General features: G+C 38.8%; 2 protein-coding genes across 8 annotated transcripts in view; both read right to left on the bottom strand.

The window, feature by feature from the left end:
• Positions 1-102: 102 nt before the first annotated feature.
• On the bottom strand, positions 103-3,827 carry LOC307010088 (uncharacterized protein). The gene is made up of 2 exons (XM_079634471.1): positions 2,102-3,827; positions 103-295 (listed from the first exon to the last, which is right to left on the bottom strand). The coding sequence occupies exons 1-2, from the start codon at positions 3,707-3,709 to the stop codon at positions 233-235; spliced, it is 1,671 nt and encodes a 556-aa protein (XP_079490597.1). The 5' UTR covers positions 3,710-3,827; the 3' UTR covers positions 103-232.
• Positions 3,828-5,436: 1,609 nt separating this feature from the next.
• Positions 5,437-18,305, bottom strand: part of slc29a1a (solute carrier family 29 member 1a) — a 34,643-nt gene continuing 21,774 nt past the window's right edge. For all 7 annotated transcript variants that reach the window (XM_079635960.1, XM_079635962.1, XM_079635963.1 and 4 more), the window contains 12 exons: positions 16,732-16,813; positions 16,566-16,647; positions 14,516-14,685; positions 13,870-14,009; positions 13,401-13,535; positions 11,041-11,138; positions 10,842-10,923; positions 9,921-10,006; positions 9,701-9,809; positions 9,533-9,618; positions 7,417-7,616; positions 5,437-6,206 (listed from right to left, as the gene is read on the bottom strand). In XM_079635960.1, coding sequence (XP_079492086.1) covers positions 6,095-6,206; positions 7,417-7,616; positions 9,533-9,618; positions 9,701-9,809; positions 9,921-10,006; positions 10,842-10,923; positions 11,041-11,138; positions 13,401-13,535; positions 13,870-14,009; positions 14,516-14,685; positions 16,566-16,647; positions 16,732-16,760 — 1,329 coding nt within the window. In that variant the 5' untranslated portion in view covers positions 16,761-16,813 and the 3' untranslated portion in view covers positions 5,437-6,094. The remainder of the gene's footprint in view (positions 6,207-7,416; positions 7,617-9,532; positions 9,619-9,700; positions 9,810-9,920; positions 10,007-10,841; positions 10,924-11,040; positions 11,139-13,400; positions 13,536-13,869; positions 14,010-14,515; positions 14,686-16,565; positions 16,648-16,731; positions 16,814-18,305) is intronic.

The raw sequence follows: 18,305 nt of genomic DNA, 5'->3' as shown, positions 1-18,305 counted from the left end.
AATAAGTAATAAATACTTTTTGATCTTTTGCAGTCTAATGGCTCGTCCCAGAGCCGCCTGAGCGCGACAGGCATTGGAATGCTGTTCTCAGCTGGGACTTTCTTGTATGTGGCCGCAGTTCATGTTCTGCCTGAAGTCAACAGCAGAGGGCAGCACAGCTCCACTCACCTCTACCATCATGCAGAAACTGGATCGTACCAGCAGCACGGCGGTCTGGGCATCTCAGAGAGCCTCACTCTCGTCCTCGGGATGGGACTTCCCGTGCTGTTGGCCCTCGGACTGCCAGATGATTAATCTGTAAAAACAATCCAACAGCCAGATATGTGACGTGTGATGATTCATTTTGAAATGTTTATATTTTTATAAAGATTTGAGAATGCTCTTTTGAGTTTTGTTTTGTCATGATTAGTGTTGTGAAACTTGCCACATGGTCAGTTTTAACTCTTAATTTGTTTTTTGCCGAGAAACAAAACACAAGCCTGTGGGATTCTGGTATTTATGTTCAGTTAGGGTCTGACTCTGGGTCATTTGTCGCCTCCACACTGTTATATTAAATAAAAATGATTGATATTTACGTTCTTATATCTAGAATCTAATTTTATTTTGTCTTACAGCTGGTCAATTTTTCTCACTGCCGTAAAGTTGCAATAATTAAGTGCAATACAGTGCTCTTTTTCCAAAGAGTTTTAAAATATTGTTTTTAAGTTTTTTATTAAACCAAGAATGCCTTATATTAGTATAAACCAATATTTATGTTTAGAATTACAATGTAGTGCAATCTTGAGATGGCATAACAGTCTCTCTGGTACGTGACAATCTATTAAAAGCCATTTAAAGCTACTTTTTGTGTGTATTGCTAATCATTTGTGTGGATCAACATTCCTGTCCAAAAATAGTCCTAACCCAGTCCCTAGCCCTAAACTTAACCCTTCCCATATAGCCCTAACCTAACCCTGGTTGTAAGCCTAAACTTGACAAAAACTGTAAAGTTGTCCCTCAAATCTGATTGGTTGATTGGAATGTTGTTCCAGGATCAACGAAGATGAACTTGTTTATAAGGTCTCTTGCTGATAAATGGCTATTGATACACCAATACATGTGCAATAGACCATTGTCAGACTATATTTATCTTTAACCTGCAATTTTAGTGATGATCTTTTTAGTTACTTAACACTAATGCCCTGACTGAATTTCTAATTAACAATAGTACTGGCTTCTAACTAGTGCTGTCAAATCGATTAATCACATCTAACATTGAAGTTTGTTTATATATATATGGTTTACCATTTATGTATATATGTGTGCATGTGAGGATATATATATACTATATATATATATACTATATATATATATATATATATATATGAAGACTTAAGATGCAAAAGCCATCTAAAATTTTCTTCTAAAATTAGCATTTTTATCTAGCGTGTATATTTAAGTTCAGTAATTTCACTTTAATGACAATTAATAGTGAAATAACTGAGTGAAATAACTGAGCATAAACACAAGCTTGATAAAAATTATCATTCTAGAAGGAAATTTCATATGAAGTCTTCATATATACACAAATATGATATAAACAAACTTTTATGTTAGATCAGATGCGATTAATTGATTTGACAGCACTATTTCTAACCAAGTTGGTCTCAAAATTTGCAACACGTCTACATAAAAAAAATTGTGAAATATTGTGAAATATTCCAAAACTTTATTGGTTAATAAAGCATTCAGGAATCACAGTATTTGTTCAAATAAAAGTCAATAAATAAATAATCTATATAATAAATACATGGCCTGTCTTTGGTGAAGTCTAAAAGCTTATTAATCATCTTTTGACTTGATAAGTACATTTAACACCTCATTTGTATGAAAAAAACATACATAAAACTAGTCTAACACTTCAGCTGGCAGCTGGATTTACATTTCAAATGTGCCTATAAACTTGATTTGTGTCTATTGTTTGGCTGCATTAATACTAATGTAATTCAGTAGGACTATTTTAGTAGCACACTCTTCATGGTTTCAGGCGCCCCATGTGAGCGTTCAGCTCGGCTTCTCGAGCCATCAGGTCAAAGGTGCGGCGCGTCGTCTGCTCCCTCACCCTGTCCCGCATGTAGCAGGAGGCGTGCGCCACTTTCCGGCTCCTCTCCATGACCTCGGCTCTCTCTTTCTGCAGCTTCTCCCTGCGCTCGTCCTTCAGCGTCACGGCCTCGCATCTCTGCTCCCACTGTGCTCTCTCCTCCTCCAGGACTCGGTCTTGTAGTCTGCGATGATTCATTTCCTTCTCCTGGTTTTCTTGTCTGACGCGTTGAGCTCTGCGACTCCGCTCCGCCTGCGCCTGACGCACGGCGCTCTCCATCCTCACCTGGCACCGCTTCACCAGCGTTTGCTTCTGCTCCACCCAATCCCTGTTCTCCCTCTCCACCCGCTCCTGCACCATCCGCATCTGCTCCTCCTCCTTCCTCGCGCGCAGTCGCATCTCCTCCACGCGCGCTTCCACGAGCACTTCGCGGTTCTCCCAGGAGCGCTGCAGCTTCCGCTCCAGTCCGTTTCTCTTCAGCTCCTTCTCCGCGTGCTCCTGCTCCTCGGCCTCCTTTTTTAGGAGGAGGTGCTTGAGAAGCTCCCTCTCGTTCTCTTGCTTGATTCTCCTCCGTTCTCTATTCTCCTGCGTTCGCTTGCTCCTCACCGCATGCTGTTCTTTATCCCTCGCCACCTGCAGCTCCTTCTCCCGCTGCGCCTCCTCATTGCGCTCCTTCTCCTGCCGGAGCCGCTCCTGGTAGCGCTTGCGTTCTTTCGCTTCCCTGTTTGCCGCGTTATACTTGAACCTGCGTTGAGTTAGTTGCTCCTCTGCGAGTCTCCTCCAGCGCTCCTCCTGTTGAAGCGTCTCTCGTTTGCGTTGCTCCGTAAGAACGGCCTCCTCTTCCTCTCGATGCCTCCTTCGCTCCTCCAAGTCCTCCTGCCAGCGACGGATATGTCGGAGAAGCTCTTTTCGCTTCTTTTGCTCCAAGCGAGCTCTCCGCGCCTCCTCGCGCCTCCTCTCCTCCTCACGATGTTGCTCCTCGAACTCGCTCTGCCGTAAACGAAACTGCTCCTCTTCATGCTTGGCCAGCATCAATCCGGCAATCTTATGATCTTTTTCCGGGATTGTGATGCATAGTTTGCGACTGATCTCCTGCGAGAGGCTTTTTAGTCGGCGCTCAGTCGCAGGAGAACGTCTGAGGTCGGCCAGACTGAAACTGTAGGGGAACTTGTGAGCGCATGTGGTCGTGAACCTGTCCGAGATGCTGATCGCAGACTTTGAGTGAACACGGTCATCTGTGGACCGTGGATCACTGGGACTTTTAGCTTTGGAGTCGTTTTGTTCTAGGACGGTTTCCAGGGCTGTGAAGGGTTTCACAGATGACTTTCTACTCCAGCCCTCTTGTATGATCCGCTCTCTCTCCTCTCGACACAAGCGCAGTCGTTCTCTTCTTCCTTTCTCGTACTCCTCATATAATACAGTCACTTCCTCCAAAGAGGACTCCAGGTTTTCATCAATAACATCTGTGAGGGATCTGAACAGCAGATCAACAGGTTTCACTCCCAGTCTTGCACAGGATTCAAGTGAACGTGGACTTGTCAGAACATATCTGCTGTCTTTAGCTTCGGGAGAGTTACAATTATTCAAATCCAAATGCAGGATCGGTGATATTGATCTAATATGCTCCATTAACACCTGTCTTTAATATAATGAGTGCATTTTATCGAGAATACAGCTGGTTTACTAATCCGTCATACTAATCCCCCGGTTGACAGACAAAAATAAAACGTGTTTTAATATATTTTTAGTCTACCTTTTTGATTTTTGTAATACTTATTGGCGCCTGAAACTGCTCTTCAAAACCTCGGACGCTTCTCGGGTCACCATAGCAGCGCAGGAACGTCACAGGAACAGGCCTCGTGTTCAAGCTTATGGGGATTCGAATTCAAAACAGCGCCATCTAGCGACCAGGCGTTTATACAGCAACTACATTCAGCACCGGTACTTTTCAAGCAAATCCAGTACGTTTGTTTGGTTGTAAATTACAAAACAATAGATAAAGTGTTGAAAATGAAGACGAAAGTATTATAGTGGAACATGTTGATAGTTAATGTGATGAACTTCACCTGTGATCTTGAGGAGAAATTACTTTAAGTACCGTATTAAGTAGGCTACCGCGTATACCAGCTTCCAGAAGAGATCAGGTGTACTCCTACTGTAGTCACATTCAAATCCACTCAAAACACATCTGTTTAGCTTTGCATTTAATGAATGAGCACTGTGCCACTGTTCATCCGACTGTTTGTACTGTATTTTATTAAAAATAATTACTCTAAACTGTTTTAATTATTCTTTTAATTTCTTCTATGTAAAGCACTTTGAATTACCATTGTGTATGAAATGTGCTATATAAATAAACTTGCCTTGCCTATTACTAAAACAAAATATCAGCAAATCTCTAGACAAACCATCCTGCAGCATTTGTTAGCACAACATTTTGTCTAATGCGATATTCAAATAACCTTAGTATATAAAATTGTCATGAAAGCATTAGCTCGTATCGCATAAAACAGAATAAATAAGAGATATCCCCTTAAATAAGCAAAAACTACATATTCAGTTAATAAAAACGAATCAATATTAGCTCACTAGAAAAACAGAACAAATGTATTTTTTCCAGAACAAATCTAAACATTCTTAAATCAAAATACATTTAGGCCTACTTGAGAAGCAGAATGACTTAAGATTTAAAGTCTTGTTTGTTGCGTTGAGCATGAAAAGGCTTCTTGGTTTGCCACAGGAATGATGCCACTAAGGAAGAAAACTTCCTGTAATTACAACCTGTTTTTCTCCTGAAACCCTCCATTATGCGGCCGATGAGTGACTGATGAGGTGGTGCAGCTCACTTAGGCCTACTGAACAGACATCATCCAAATTTACAAACAGAAATGTGTTTATTTACCCCGTCCAGTCACAGACCCACCCACCCCGTCAAACATTTCCATTTGCCAATTTTTTTGGAAAACATCTCATTCAAAAGGCACCAAAGCAAGTTGTGCATAAACAATGTTAGAGTGTTTCATGATACAGGCTGTATTAAAACATAGAATACAAAAAGCTGTTAAAAAACAATAGTATAAATAAAGACAAATGTAACAATTTTAGGCCTTCACTCTTTGAAAACATTCAAAGCAAATACATGCAGCTGACAAAATGAACACCAGACATCTGAACTTATTTTAACATTCAAAATACCACTATAAACTTCAATTGGGGCCCTTTAATGTGCGATACAGTACTTCATCTAGAACCACTGCAAAATGTGATTTTCATACAGTATTTTTTGTCTTGTTTTCAAGTACAAATATCTAAACATTCTTAAATCAAGATGTATTTACAAAAAGTCTTGTTTTCTAAAAAAATCTATCAAAATTAATTGAGTAAATGCTTAAAACTAGAAAAAATATCTGCCAATGGTATCAAAAAAATAAACTTCATTCATGGGGGAAAAAAATGATATTTTTAGTGTTTTAAGCATCCCATTATTTTTCTTTTGAACAAAGATGAGTTTTAAGGGATCAAATGATTGCCTACGGGGGACTTTTAAAGCTTAATCAATATCCCTTCTCAAATAAATTCATCTTGATTTCCATTTTTAATGGAAAAGTAGGCAAACATACCAAGCAAGAATTTTTTTTTTTTTTTGCAGTAAAATACTGCCCTAATAGCTGCAAGTCTCACTAAACAAAACTAAAACAGTGCAATTAAAACTGTTAATACCTACAAAAACATTTTAAAAACTAAAACAGAAAGGTGTTAACCTGAACTGTACGTTATTGCTAAATACTGGATTGGCACAATATACAAGTACACAAAAATGCTGAGTTTTTGGCTTGATGATGATGATGATAACCATGATAATGTAATCCTCGTGTGAATCCAGTCTATTCCAGATGTCATAAGGAGTTCTTCAAGAGACACAAGAGGGGCAAATGGACATATGTGCAGTATGAAAACTTTCTCTCTGGCTCTGTGTACAACTAGGGTTAAAGTTCCTCTCCCGCATACTGAGAACTAGATTATGGCCCGGAAGCCGAAGGATAACGCGGCTCCCACTGCCAAGCCGAGAGAGAGGAAAAATGCCATGATGGCTCCTGCAGTTTCCGCTTCATGCTGGGAGACTTTCCTGAGGGACAAACACAAAACATTAGAGGACATGAAGATCTTGGACTAGACATCATCTGGACGATGTTCAGTGTGTACTGAAAATATGTAACTAATGATACTTCCGTCATGGACTGATGAGGCATGGAGGATCTTAAATGCAGCGTGTTTATTTAAAGGGGTGGTCAAATGCCATTTTCACAAGATGTAAAATAAATCTCCAATGTCCCCAGAGTGTGTGTGTGTGAAGTTTTAGTACAAAATACCCCACAGATATTTTTATATAGCATGTCAAAGTTGTAATTTTTGGAGGGTTTGCAAAAACGCACCGTTTTGTGCCTGGCCCTTTAAATGCAAATGAGCTGCTGCAGAGGGCGGGGTTTCAAGAGCTTGTGTGTGTGCGTGCGTGTGTGTGTGTGTGTGTGTGTGTGTGTGTGTGTGTGTGTGTTAGCAGCTGCGATTACCTCACACACACACTAAACTGACAGAAGCTGTTCTGCCTTTAATGTTAAAACGGAGTCAGACAAAGATGGAGAGACTCAAGAAGAAGTGACAACATGTAGAAGCAACAGGACGTCTCTGAATGGTTAGTTGATGAATTTATGTCGCTGATGTGGAGTTAACTATCTTCAATTAGCATATTCTGTCATGATAATCTATAAATCGCTCGTATAGGAACTGTTGTGAGATGCACACAGAGACTTTCTATTGCATGTGAAAAGATGGATGCTAAAGTTTGAGCTGACTCACAAATGTGCTCGACTACAACAACTCTTCCTCATCTCAACATGGACTGTGTGTTCAGGGGGCGGGGCTTATGTAAATTTTAGGGTTGGTGATGTCACTAACCCGGAGGAATGTCATGTAGTTCCTACCAGCCGTTTGTTGTAGTCCTTTTCTTTAAAAGCAAATATCTTCCTTTGCTTTGAACTTTGAGCGTTGTAATTTTGCAGATGTTGTTTATGATCAAACAGCAACATTACACACTAACTACAGTTAGAAAAGTGAAATCATAATCAACCACCCCTTTAAGTGTATTTAACTCAAAAAAGTGCATAATCCAAACAGAAGAAGAGCGACGTTAAAGCTTGGATCACACAAACAACACCAGATAATGATGAGCTGAGAAAACCGATGAACTTGAATTTGTAAAGACTATTATTTTCCTAGCAGAGTAATATAAAGTGTAATATGCACTATATTTGGCACGCATGTTGTTGTTTTGTACTTACTTTGGCCCGAAGCACATGCAGAGACTGGCCAGGTATCCGTTGCTAAAGGAGAAGAGGATCATGAAAACGATGTACCAGGAGTCGTGAGCGAACAACACAGGCAGGGTGTATCTGGGCTGAACGTTGCAGAGGAGGAAGAGAGGGATGAACACCACGCGAGCCACGACCAGGATGGGCAGCAAGATGCTGTCTTTACCGGGCTGAACAGAGAGAGGTCACATGTCAGACATTCATCAACATCACCCAAATCTGGACGGAAATTAATGTCAATACACACTGTGGACACTATTAGTGATAGATTGAGGTATTTGTCCTATTATATTATATTACTACTGTTAACTCAAAGCTCTTTGTTGTCAATTAAAAAAATTATCAATAATTTAGCAAATAGATAAAATGCATTATTGTTTTATTTTTTCAATTTTTTATTGTCAACTAAAATTATTAAAAATGGTTTTCGTTCACTGAAATAAAATAAAATATAAATATTACACTGGCAACATGGTAACTTAAAACGGTAAAAGTACTAAATAATTACTAAAACTTTAACTGAAATAAAATAAGCTAAATAGAAATATAAAAACATAAAATGAAACAAGTTAAAACTAAATTGAAGATAAAAATTATGAATATAAAAATAAAAGCTCATTCAAAATATTAATAAATACATCAATACTATAAATAACACTAAACACTGAAACGATTAAATAAAAAATGTATGAATATTAATAAAATAATGTGTAAATGTTTCAATCAATTTAGTATCATAATGTCACATCAGTATTAAATCATAATTTTGTATTACATCATAATACACAGTTAGCTGTCATTATCATCTAATAAACTACCAAGGTCAATCAGGACGGCATCGGTCATTATAAAACCCTTGCTGGTCAACCACTGCAATCCATTTGCTTAAATAGCCAATCAGTGCATGAGAAAGACTTTGAATACATTCTGGGATCATGTGAACGTGGTTTCGCCCCTAAAATACTCAAAACCCATGATAATATTAAATCTAAATACTGCCAATTTAAAGCGATTGCCTGGACATGACATTTCAATTCCTCCACCATCTCCGTATATACCCGAGTACAAGTTGATGTAAGGCAGCCAAGTTTCTCCCATGATGCTCAGCTTATTTAAATCTCTCATTCAAATCTCTCATTCAGATAAGACGCACTAATCGAGTCAAGTATCCTCAAGCGCATCGGTGGAGAAACAAGCGTTACATTGACAGCACATGAGCGTCAGACAGCTGACTGCACACCAGACGGGCTTCCAGTGGGCATGTGATCAAATCCGGACCACGCGGGTATCATTAAAAATAATATATATATTTGATCACATTTAAAAAATATATTGCAATACATACTATTGTACTGTAAAATGATAAAAATTGAGTATTTAATAATTAACATGAATTTTATTTTACAGAACAACAGTAAAATTACAACACTAAAATTAATGGTTGCCTTAATTTCTTTATTTTCAGAAGTTAAACAATTGAGCTTTTATTTTTGTGTAAAACTGCAGGGAGACTTTAAAGTCCCACTGAAGTGCTTTGAAACGTGCAGCATTATTCAAGGTGTTGACGTAATATCCACTGAAACAGGAAGACATTTATTTTTTAAATAGCCAATAGCGTTTCGTTTATATCACGTCCAGAGCCGTAGAGCCACATTTGACATGTTTTTAATAGATTCACAGTCTAATATATTCCCCTTTTAGATTTAATATGAAACTGTTACTAAAGCAAAACCACTTTTGGACAACTTTTATTATCATTTGATGGTACTTTCTTGTTTTTTTAGTCCAAGAAAGTAAGTCATATGGTTTTGGAACAACATATTTTCATTTCTGGCTGAACTATTCGTTTGACATGATGTAGGATTTTCCAGAGAAATGTTTTATTGTTTTCCCTGCTATGATAATTGCTGGAACATTTAGGCTCTCGAGTCTTTTCAGAAAGCACATCTTCATAGGAATACCTTGAAAATCCCAGAAGGGGAAGGTAAAATACAAAAAGCAGACGCTCCATTTGATGTAAGCCCTTATAAAGCATGCAGAGCACGAGTTTGAAGAGTCCTCGTCTGCGTCCGACACACATACGTACCCACATACAAAACGCAGTCAGGCTCCTACCGGCCCAGTCCATCATATTGAACAGGAGGAAGCAGGACACAGGGATGAAATACTTTTCTGTGAAAAGAGACAGGACAGCTGTGGCATCTCTGTAGAGAACATCAATACAGTGAAACATCACACATGCAAACACACTCACCCCATGCACTCCCGTTAGCAATAGTGGACTTGACCTCAACAGTGACAGCTGGGAAGGTACCAATGGTGACGGTGAAAACAAAGCATACGGAAAGAGCCAACACCCAGATCTAAGTCAGGAGACAAGTGTTATGATAAACTGAGGTTTCTCCAGTGCTTATGTGCCATTTCTGCTCCAACTATGGAGATAAGAGATGTGAGCAGAAGGTTGACGTTAATACCTGTTTAAAGATGCCAAATACTGACACAGCGGGTCTGGCCTCTTCATCGGTCAGACTCAGGACCGGCCTCTTCTCTGCTTCACTTTCTGCAAGACAAGAACAAAACATACACAATCAACTTCTCTTTTCAGGGAATCACGGATGATATGAGTCAGACACAACGTCATAAAGCTGTATTTGTCATTTAGTAGCAGAAAAGTTTTGAAATAACACATTAGGACACTGTTAAGCTACCCTAGGCCTGCTGGGACGAGTTTTTAAGCATTGGGTTTTAAGGCCACTAGTGTCCCAAAGTCTAAATATTTAGGGACACAGTCAAACCAAAACTGTTGCATTTTGTTTTATTTTATAGTGTTTAATTTTATTTTATAGCGATTTAAGTTAAGTAAAATAAAATATTATGCTATAAATAAAACTAAACAAAATGCTCTCAAATAAAACAAAAAATGCTATCAAATAAAATAAAACAAAATGCAATAAACTGAAACAAAATAAAAAAGTTCAGATTTTCTGAGGTACAGATAAATTACCTCACAATCTTGACCAGAGACATCTGTATTTGGTCTCAATATTAATTTAGTTAATTGTTGATTTGTAACCTTCATAGAACATAATTTCTACGACCAGATTAATATTTACAATCTTTGCTATATTAGGTCCGGTTTCTCAAACAGGGCTTAGATTAAGCCAGGATTAGGCCTTAGTCCAATTAAAGATCTGTCAGTGCAAGTTGCTTTCAGTTAAAACAGCTCAAAAATGCATGTTAGTCTGAGACTAGATTTTAACCTTGTCTGTGAAACTGGGCAGTAAAGTTCTGCGTGGTTTTATATATTCCAGTAGTCCCATATATTTGTTCATGAGTGTATGATGGAGCATCAGATGTCTCTGACATTTTGATAAATATGGAACGCTGGGCATTACCTGGTTTCAGCAAATCCATCTTGTTTTCCTCGTCTGCGTTGGACCGAGAGCCATTGCTCTCAGAGTAATACTGGAAAAACTCCTGCAGAACAAATAGTTTTAGTCTTCAGCATGTAAACATCGAATCATAATTCTCTGCATTGATTAGAGGAAATGGAACACAGATGTGAATCTCAAGAGTCAGGGCTTTACATCTTACCATTTTGGGCAGGGCGAAGTAAGATAAAATGGCCAGGAGAATAACGACACAGGCAGTGATGAAGTAGCCGAAAGCGCTGTCCTGTAGAGCAGAGCCCGCTGGAAAACACAAGACAACGGTCAAAACCTGGAAGCACCTGGAATAGGGTTACCATCATGGTACCAAAATTTCAGTAGTCATTGCCAAAACCAGGAACATTTAGCAGATCTCGGTACCAGAGCAAAAACTGTTGAATTTAGTACTTTAAAAATGTGTGTTGTTTTGTCTCAACCGTTGGTTATCACTGTCAATCATCGTAGTTTCTAATTCAACTGCGCATTTAAAAACTTGTATTCAGATTGTGAATGGGTAATAAACAGAAAGCAAGAGCAGAGCCTCCATTTACAGTCACTAAGGCTGTCAATCTCTAAAGAGCAAGTTCACTGAATTCTGCACTCTCGCCAAAACCGCCCGTTATGATAAAAAAGCTGTCTTAATTGTTCAATGAACTAGCACCTCTGATAGGCCATTGCCTTCACATGCTAAACAGATATGATTGTGATAGGCTACAATGCTCAATGCTTGTAAAAACACACTGTAAATAGAAACTAACACGATCATGTTTGCAGAAATATTGGTACAATAAAACAAATATTTAGTACCGACTGGTACCATTACATTTGACAACCCTAATCTAGAACTAAACGAACATTTCCACAAAATAAATCTGCTTCAAAACATATTCAATAATTGAAAAGTACTCATGAAAGTCGGTGAGGAATTGTGTTATTGGCACATAAATAAACAACTATCCTTTTTTTCAACTACTGTAGAGTGTAGTGTAGCATTTTAGTTCTGACATTTAACATATATTAAATTATTTATAATTACAAGTAACTAACACCAATCGTAACTCTAAAGAACATGTTGTGAATTAATATTACTCAGTATTTATTTGAGTAATAGTATTTAGTATTATTTATATACTGTACATTTATAGTACTTATAAATATTTTTCATGTTCATTTTTTTATTTTGTTATGTGTTTGTCATTTTTATTAGATTTGGGTTTTTTTTTCTATTTAGCTTTATTTCATTAATTTTTTTAGTACTTTAAATTATTTTATTTCAGTTAAACATTTCAAATTTTACCTTCAAATTCTTTTTTATTTTTTTTCCTCTGATATTAATATTTTATTTGATCTCAGCTTTATTTCAATTTACAGAAAGTCAACAAGTAGTCAACATTTGAAGTGGATCAAAAATGTTCATCAAAGTTGTGCTAATGCCTGGTTCAGATTACACGTTTTTTTGTCTGTTACGATTTTGTCGTAATCTTGCCGTGTCGTGAACAAGAAACATGTCAGACTACACGTTGCTTACCAACCAGCCATCGCGTGCCGTCTCACACACACACACATTCACTCGCACACATACATACATACACACACACTCTCTCACTCACTCACACACACACACACGCTCACTCGCACACACACACACTCTCTCGCGCTCACTCACTCACACACTCTCTCTCGCACTCACTCACGCACACACACTCTCGCTCGCTCACTAGTGCAGACACACACTCTCGCGGTCACTCACTCACACACAAACGCACACATGCTCAATCACACACACTATCGCGGTCACTCACTCACACACACAAACGCACACATGCTCACTCACACACGCACTCTCTCGCGCTCACTCACTCACACACACAAACGCACACATGCTCACTCGCACGCACACACACTCTCGCGCTCACTCACTCACACATGCTCACTCACACACACACTCTCTCGCGCTCACTCACTCACACACACGCACGCACACATGCTCACTCACACACGCACTCTCTCGCGCTCACTCACTCACACACACAAACGCACACATGCTCACTCACACACGCACTCTCTCGCGCTCACTCACTCACACACACAAACGCACACATGCTCACTCGCACGCACACTCTCGTCGTGAAGGACCGGGAAAAAAATTAAACATGCTAGTCTTTTTGTCGTGAAGCTTCGCAGACACAACGTCTGTTGTCGCCACTTATGACACACACTATACGAGATGAAACGATCGAATATCGAATACTGTGTCCCGACGCCTGTTGTTGTTTACGAATCCCCATGACACCCTACTTCAAACGAATCATGTCAAAATCGGGCTAAAATCGTGTAATCTGAACCAGGCATAAGACAAGAACGGGCAGTTCAAAATTAATGTATAACTTTGATGGAAGGTTTTGATCCAGTGCAAATGTTGACCACTGTATTTTAATAGCTTTATTCTGGTTTGGTCCAAATTCTGGTTCCTCCGCTTTGCAAAAGAAGAATATAAAGAGAGTGATACGGAGGAGGAATACGTACAGGCGATCGCACAGATCATGGAGAAGGCGGCAAACGCTCCGGCAAGCCCTTGGCCGCTCATGATGGGCGTAGTGTAGGACGCTGGGAGCATTCCAGCCAAACCAAACAGACTCCCTTGCAGAATTGCCCCGAATGCTGCAAAGAGTTGGAGGAGAAGAAAAACGCTGGCTAAGACTTGAGATAACGCACATGGAAAGTCATAAAGGTCATGACAACACAGAAGAACATCATGAAACATTTCTGAGAGTTCACTCCTTTCAAATCTCCTCTTTCAAGTAGGATCTTCCCCAGCTTGATTTTCAAAACATATTGAGTATTAATATCAGCATCAAAGGATCATGTGTGTGAACTCAAGCCAAGTTTTGCTCATTATGAAAGCAAACCTTGTGACCTGACCCAGAGGAGACCACTGCACTGAGGTCAAAGAGGCCTGGAATAGACAAACTGCAGATGATGAGGTGGTACTCACAGTTGATGCAGATGATTTTGATCATAGTGACCACAAAGAATGGCAGGGGGGCCATCTCCACCTTCACCAGCACCGCTGTGATGAGAAACACCACCAGAATGACAGACAGACTGCCTGAGATCCTCAACTTCTGAGGAATTCTGGGAGAAATGAGCAGCAGAAAATAACACAAGGTCAACTCTCTTGGGATGCGGTTTCATGAGTGGTTATTAGGAAGATTCCTGGGAACCTCATCACTCTTTATTACAACTAATTTTCCACAGTGTAGAATAACAGTTAAGTCAACAAAACTATAAACCAAGTGGAACATGGGAGTGTGTTAAGTCAAGAGGGAAGTTATTCCTTCATTATTTGGTCCAACTCATCTATAAATTGTAATTTATAAAGAAGTTCATCACATATCCTTAAAAATCACAGTTTCAATGTCCGGTTAGGTCAATTTAGTTGTGTGTTCGTTAAACCCATTATACATATTTTATCTTTTAAGTTAAATTGGTGGCAGCTCTAATCTATGTACGTTTGTAAATCCCTCTTACATCTACATTTAGCAGACGCTTTTATTCAAATGAGGACTAAAGCAAGCGAGTCATCGTGACATCATGTAACAAGAGACATCTCTTACGTGTAGTTTCAGAGTTTGTCTCACCTCTGATGGATGAAGGAGTTGAGGCAAGTGAAAATGAGCAGCGGTACCATGGCACACAGCGTCATCACATTGTTGAACTTTGACTCTAGGACGTTACGACCCTCCGTCACATTGGTTGTCTGATTGTGTTCTCCATTGATTTGTGGGTCCTTCAGACGTTGGGTGAAATACTGCAGAACAAGGAGAAATCAGATGTTGAGTCCTCTATGTGAAAGTTACGTTACATTAAACAAGTCATTTGTAAATCAATCTTCAAATAAGTCATATAAACCAATATGAATCATAATTTGAACCAAACAATTGTTGGTAATGCTTAATGCAAGACCTAAAATACAATCAATCAATCTTAAGATGTTTTTTCTACTTATTCTACTATTTTTCACTAAATAAACACAAGATTGACATTTAATCATTGTTTATGCTAATATAACAAAATAGAGTAATGAAAACATTTCTACTAAAGCATTTAAAGCTCCTGTAGGAAACTTGAGGACCTATTATCGGTATGCCCTTTTCAAGTCTTGATTTTGTTTTAAGGCTCTACTAGAAGAGGTTTTCATGCTTGAATGTTCAAAAAAAACACATTATTCTTCACATATTGTACATTGTTGCAGCTCCTCTCTTCCCAGTCTGTCAGTAACGCTCTGTTCAGTTCCTGTCTCTATGAAGCCCCTCCTTCTGAAAGGCACACTGTGCTCTGATTGGTCAGCTGAACCAGTGTGTTGTGATTGGTCAAGCGGTTTGAGTGTGTTTGGTAAATGTCCCACACCTTACTATAACTGCAAGTTTCAACACACTACTAACTAACTCAACCAGGCCCCGCCCCTTTATTATGCATATGAATTATTTAAATGAGGAATATTGTGACGTTTCCGGAAGAATCTGAAGACTACAATGGAGGCGTTTCAGGGAGTTCAGAAACAGTGATATAGAGAAGAACTTCCACTGAGGGACTTTTCAGACCTTTATTTTTATGCTCAAACAGCAACATTACACACTAAAGAATAGAGATGGGAATTGATAAGGATTTAACGATTCCGATTCCATTATCGATACTGCTTATCGATCCGATTCCTTATCGATTCTCTTATCGATTCTCATTGGGTGAGGGAATAAGTACAAATTTGTTTGTTTGTATTAACTTGCTTTAATATCTGATCAGAAGACACAGCACAGAGCACATATAAACAAATTATGTTTAGCAACCTCAGAACAAATCTAAAAGTATAGATGAGCTACTTCTCAAAGTGAGTGTGTGTGTGAGTGAGCATGTGTGCGTTTGTGTGTGAGTGAGTGAGCGCGAGAGAGTGCGTGTATGTGCGCTAGTGAGTGAGCGAGACTGTGTGCGTGAGCGCTAGTGAGTGAGTGTGTATGTGCGCGCGCGTGTGTGTTAGTGAACATGTGTGCGTTTGTGTGAGTGAGTGAGCGCGAGAGAGTGTGTGCGCAAGTGAGTGTGTATGCGCAAGTAAGTGTGTGTGCGCAAGTGTGTGTGTGTGTGCGCGCGCGAGTGTGTGTGTGCACGCGCGCATGAGAGTGAGTGAGTGCGTATGTGTGCGAGTGAATGTGTGTGAGACAGCACGCGATGGCTGGTCGGAAAGCAACGTGGCGTCCCGTTAAAGGCCTCATTATACTTCTGCTTCGAACTTCTGCCTCTGCCATGTTTGCCGCGTTCTGAATCAAAACAACGCAGCGCGTGTGTGACGTCATGACACATTTGCAACGAGCGGAACCGATACGCGGAATCGATACGCAGGCATGCTAACGGTTCCAAGGAATTGATTCACTGGGCACCGGTTCTGAAGAAGAATCGGTTCTCGGTTCCCATCCCTACTAAAGAATGTTGAAAATGTAAAAATGCATCTTAAAATCTCCAAATACAAGATGTATTAAAAGCTATATTCACTGTTGGTTAATTTTATATTGCCAAATGTGTACACCAAATCCAATATCTTTCACATAATCATGGATTCATCTACTAATGTGCCAATAAAGATAGTTATAAACATCAGTCTCGATGCTTATCATTAAAACTCAATGAGACGATTTTTACCATGGTAGCAGTCATGAAGAAATTCCATGGTAGGAGAGTTCCCAGCCCCAGGATGAAGAATATGATCCATACAGCATTGTACCTGGAAGACATGTCATTTTATCCACGTGCAGTGTCAATATTGAGCATTTGTCGTCCTGTGAGGAGGATACGCTCACACATTTACCGGTCTCGTGGGGCGTTCACGGCTGTCATGGTGTCTGTCTGACGGATCTGTCACTGGGCAGTTTCACAATCTGGAATCAAATCTGAAATCACAATCACATGGAAACAACCATCAACGAAGCTGAACCACATCATCACAGAAGATCTATCATTTCAAACCCAATAATCTTAGTGAAACATTCAGCTTGAGGAGCATGTGTTTGCTGTCTTTCTTTAAAATCTATGTTTTGAAATTCTCTTAGCTAATGTAATGATATTCTGACATTTTTAAGTGCGACTCAATGTCCAAATGTTTTTTGTGTTTCAAGTCTGTGGGTTTTGGCATTTACTGTGTAAACATCCATCATTATTGCATTTCGTTCAAAAATATGATTCTCTCAATGGATATTTTGGCAGCACCAATATAAACATTAAAATATCAAAACAAATGTTAATATTTTCATTTCAGTGTCATTTTACATGTGCTTGCAATTAGCCTACATCTCTAAACCAATGTTTTTGAATAGATCACATATTGTGCTTTATTAAGCCTTGGGTATAGAGTTTATAAAATAACAAAAAATTAATTTCCTGAGCTCAAGCGACAGCTTGTCTGGATTTCAGACAAAATCTCCAGCTCTTAAGGAACGAATCACAAAATCCTCTGCACTCAAGAAATTACAAAATATATTGATTAATTCTGCAGTCTTTTGAGAATAAACATACAAAGTGAATGAGAAACTTAATGGACTTCATCCTCTGTCTTTCTAATACTGGGTTTTCCATTGATATTATTATTACCTGTGAACTCAATTTTTCAGTGTAGTGAATTTGCATAGTGCTTTTTACATTTAAGGCTTGGAAATGGATTATGTTGCTCTTAAATGAGGAGCTTCAGCACTGTAAGATGTTTTGGATAAACTGTTTTAATTTAACTGATTTAACTGTTTTCAAAACTGATGTTTTGGATAAAACTAAGTTGATAATGGCAGACTGTGAGATATGCTGTTTATGGTGCTGACAACAATGAGCTTGAAAACACACTGATCCTCCTGATGCGTTATCTTTTTCCAAAAAGTATACTTTCAGCAGTCCAATAAAGCACAACTCTCTGTGTACACACATTCAAACAACTGTCAGGATATACAACAATCCTCTTAGTTAAGAGATGTGTTGGCTGTCAAAACTTGATTTGCCATAATGTTATCAATCATTTTTATGTGTTTTATTGTATCTTTTGTATGTTAAAAAAAATTCCTCATGGAGAAAATTAATTTGAAATAAATTTCAAAGTAGCATTTCATATTATGTTGTACTACTTCTTGAAAACCATGACAAATAATGAAGGTTTCCATGCTCCACCGCTCTTGCAATATTCACTAAGATAAGGTTCAGTATTTCCCAAAGAAACTAAAACATGCTTTTTTTCCCCTTTCTATTCTCTTCTGGAAATGAAGAAAATTATTTCACTTAATTTTAGAAAATCTGAAGTAATTTAAATAATCAGACCATGGCAAACAGGTTTTAAAAAACAACACTTCAGACATTTTGAATACAACTATTAAAGCTGATTCTTCTGTAACATATTTGTCTGTG

The sequence above is a fragment of the Phoxinus phoxinus genome (genome assembly GCF_949152265.1).
Source record: "Phoxinus phoxinus genome assembly, chromosome: 14".
NCBI lineage: Eukaryota > Metazoa > Chordata > Actinopteri > Cypriniformes > Leuciscidae > Phoxinus > Phoxinus phoxinus.
The sequence above is the reverse complement of the archived record's forward strand: the minus strand, read 5'-3'. Positions and strand labels throughout refer to the sequence as shown.